The sequence below is a fragment of the Oratosquilla oratoria genome, chromosome 24, assembly GCF_046742065.1.
Source record: "Oratosquilla oratoria isolate Oo_2021 chromosome 24, ASM4674206v1, whole genome shotgun sequence".
NCBI classification, from domain to species: Eukaryota; Metazoa; Arthropoda; class Malacostraca; order Stomatopoda; family Squillidae; genus Oratosquilla; species Oratosquilla oratoria.
Window position 1 is genome coordinate 527,946 of NC_134800.1, and position 3,768 is coordinate 531,713.

Here is a 3,768-nt window from a genome sequence, read left to right on the forward strand (position 1 = left end):
CTGAAATTTTATGAGTTTTATGTTAACTGGATGAAACACTTCACATGATCATTAGGTCACGATAGAACCATCTTTTCCAAAGACATGGCATTAATTCATTAACGAAAGGACTGCAGTCCAGTTTTCTCTTTAGCATACTTGGCAGAAAAATATAGTTCTCTTTGTTTACAGACCTAATGATAATGGCATTATTATATGAGCGTTGGCTGGCTGCCAGAGGTTATCTCAATTTATAACTCACTTTGCACCTTGTTGACTAATTTTGTTTTCTTATTAAATTACTTCTCACAGTCAGCCAACACTCATATAATAATGCCTTATTCACATGATGAATTGATAATGATAAAAACAATTTTATGTTCACAGGATGATACGGAAGATGTGGAAACAGACGTTCCCAGCAACAACATGTTAAGAGAGCCGCAGTTAACACTGACGCCTTCTCCTTCCATGAGCAAGGAGTCTCTCCAGAAACCTGACAAACGGATGAAGACGAGAAGTTCAGTAACGCCAGTTAAGAATGATGCCCGAGAAGAACTTCTGAAGCTTGCCACTGAACGACTGGGCAGCTGAACTCTCAAAGATGACTCCAGACCAGCAGTTGTTCGCAAAGAAAGCTATTAATGATATACTTTTTGAGGGACAGATAGGTACACTGAAAAGGAATTCAGTCCAAATAAACGATGACAACTGGACACAGAGCCGTTCACTTACACCATCTTCGACCATTTCTGATCAGTCGGCTACATTTGTACCTTATTCATACTGCACCGCTGTAGGCGAAACTGTACCCCAACAAGTGGATCTCTCAAGAAACACTCCCGATGGACTGTCGTATTCTCTGGCCAATTACTTCTCGAGCTTTACTTCCAAATAAACACTACAGTTTGATTCAGACTGATAATAATTTGGCGTTTGTAGTAATACCATCAGTGCATTGACACTGATTTCTTTTTTTGAGTTTTGAGTATTGTTCTAATGTAATACTGTTTCTTTTGAGTATTGTTCTAATCACTATAGAATTTTGTAAATGTTAAAATTACTAATTTGATTAAAAACTGACTATTGACTTGTTGGTGTTCCATTTCACAAATTATAAAGATATATGTAAACATATTTGACAAGAAACTTAATCTTACCTTTATGTACTCATGTAAGCAGCTGATGATGGCTTCACAGGTTTCAATAACAATTTTGCCGATGGTTTGTGGCGCAATAGCACTGACAAACTTCAGATCTTCAAATGTATTTCCCGTGGCCAGGTAACGCAGTGTAATTGATAAACGCTCCGTAGGAGAGATGGGCTGACGCATATTTGTAGTTTGTTTTTCAATCAGGGGCTCGACCATTTGCAATAGCTCATTATAGGACTCAGCATCCATGCGCAGAAAGTTTTTAAGATCACTTGGCTCATTATGGCTCAGTTCACGTAGTAATTTGGTATGTTCAAACGTTGAACGCTGCAGAAACCATTCTTTTGACCATTTTGCACGTTTCCTTTTTGGAACATCGGTTTCCTCTTCTACAGCAAGAGCAACGGCCACGGCGATTGCTGGGTCAAAATCCTCCATCCTTTCTCAGCGGATTGCAAGACCAAACTGAGCCTGGTTTGCGCAATTAAAGTGTCAATTATATTGACCAGTGTGTGGGCAACTTTAAATTGTCAATTATATTGTGCAACCAGACTTGCGCAATATAATTGATCGTGTATAGGCCGCTTTAAGGGTTTCTGGACGACACTGACGACGATGATGTTGAACTTAGCCCTAAGAGTGTTAAAATATCTTGTTAGGAGTTTTCTGTTCACTAAAAGACGTATTTTTACCATTCTCGTTCATTTTCCACCCAAATATATTCATAACAAAGGCCGTAGGCCTGGGCAAGAAACACCGCCGGAGGCAAAGCACCACCGGCGTACCTGGTGCACTACAAAAAGATAACAACATTTGCAAACAATACATTACCCAATTTTTTGTAACTGCTTATCATCCCTCCTCTAACGATCTGGTGGAGCGGACGAATAGGAAAATACTTGACATCCTAAGGCACGTTGCTAGTGATCTGCAGGAAACTTGGGAAGACTGGCTACCCCATGTGCCTGCATTAATTACACTATCAATGTAGCAACAGGAAATACACCTTATAATGTCATTTAATGTTTTGAGAAGAGGCTTCCTTATGATCTTTTGGATAGTCCTATTCGTCTTCTCTACAGTTCTGAAGATTACAGTCACCTTCAGTGTCATTCAGTATGATTCTGTGAAAATGAAACTTCAGGAGTCTAGATCAAACATGATACAGAAATAACATGGTAAGGCTACACCTGTTTCCAGCCAAGTGGGTGATCATGTATTTTAGCAAATGTCTGAACAACAGTCTAAGCTAAACAACAAATTTACTGGTCCTTTTCTGGTGACGCAAAGGCTTCATCCCAATAAGTTCATGGTTTTTTACCCATCTCAGGGACTTAGTGAGGTTCTGCATTCTGATAGGCTTAAGAAGACACAGGAACATTGGGCCTCCTCCAAGGCCCAATGTTCCTACTGTATCACCCCCTGTTCATCACTCATATCGTGGTTCAAAAGGTATATTGCCTTGATAGTTGAGTAAGACTGTACATTTGTGTTGCTGTCAACCTTTTGTCATTATAACTGCTATCTATGAAGAGAGTAAATTATGTAAATAAATATGTGCAGCTTTGGTTATGCTAGGCATAACCGAGGGGGATTTGACCTATCTTTTTCAAGAGCTCTTCAATAATTGCCAGCCAAATGTATGATTATTGTATAATTTTCTGATTTGTACTATGTATTATTGTATATTTCATATGTATTATTGTGTAGTGTATCCTGTCCCGGACGTCCGGCAATTTATGTCATACTCCTTTTTTTCTACTGGCCCAAATAAGTAGGTGTATCCATTGTATATTACAATCCTATATGTCTTTGTATATGTTTGCGTATTTTGTGTATTATGTTTCAGTATATGTATATGTATTTCTTTTGTCTATTGCCTTATTTTATAAACGTAAACTTGTGTTTGTTCCCTAACACGAATGTTGTTTCTTTAGTGAGGGCACCCAGAGATGGTGGCCGAGCTATGTTGTGGGAGTGTGTATTATAATTGTAATATATAATCATGTACCAATGCATGTATCTATGTATAAAGCCACCTGGCGGGTTCTTATCAGAGCATTTGTATTCCCCACCAATGGATTGATATTCCTTCCAATTGTGCGTACCGACGCTGTGTGTACCGTCAATATCTTGTCAGTCGTGAGCTAGAGCACACGGTTTTTCGGTGTTGTGATTTTTTTAATAATACTTTTACAAGTGCTATAACTTTAATTTAACCTACCATTACAGCTTGTCTACATACCTTTAAAATAATAACTTCCTGATGACGTCATCGCCACCCAGTACTTCCCAGAACCCGACAAACAATTGACACACGGTGATGATGTCATCGCTCCACCCAGTACTCCCCAAAACTTGGCAAACAGCTGACACAAGTGATTATTTTTTTCTTTTTCTTTTTACGCGGCAAGATGTGCTCCCGAAAATAACATGCTTTGAAAAAAGAAGAACCAATATTTTTAGCCTGGGTTATGAAGGAGTATCCAAAAGGAAAGGGTGCAATATATACAGGGAGCTCTAAAAAAGATATAACTACTTTGATCGGCTATAATTAATCTGTTGGGGCGCGCACGGACTTTTCCTTTTCAGGTTACATAGTCAACTAGGTTGGATTTGTTAACATGTCTTTATT

At 38.7% G+C, this 3,768-nt stretch overlaps 1 protein-coding gene across 1 annotated transcript; it reads left to right on the forward strand.

Moving 5' to 3' along the window:
* Positions 1-235: 235 nt before the first annotated feature.
* On the forward strand, positions 236-954 carry LOC143038190 (uncharacterized). The gene has a single exon (XM_076207189.1). It carries the CDS (start codon positions 584-586, stop codon positions 875-877), a length of 294 nt encoding a protein of 97 aa, XP_076063304.1. The 5' UTR covers positions 236-583; the 3' UTR covers positions 878-954.
* Positions 955-3,768: the final 2,814 nt, after the last annotated feature.

What these genes read in the sequence shown, in the direction of transcription:
- LOC143038190 (XM_076207189.1), top strand. Translation starts at nt 584, where the DNA reads ATGACTCCAGACCAGCAGTTGTTCGCAAAGAAAGCTATTAATGATATA.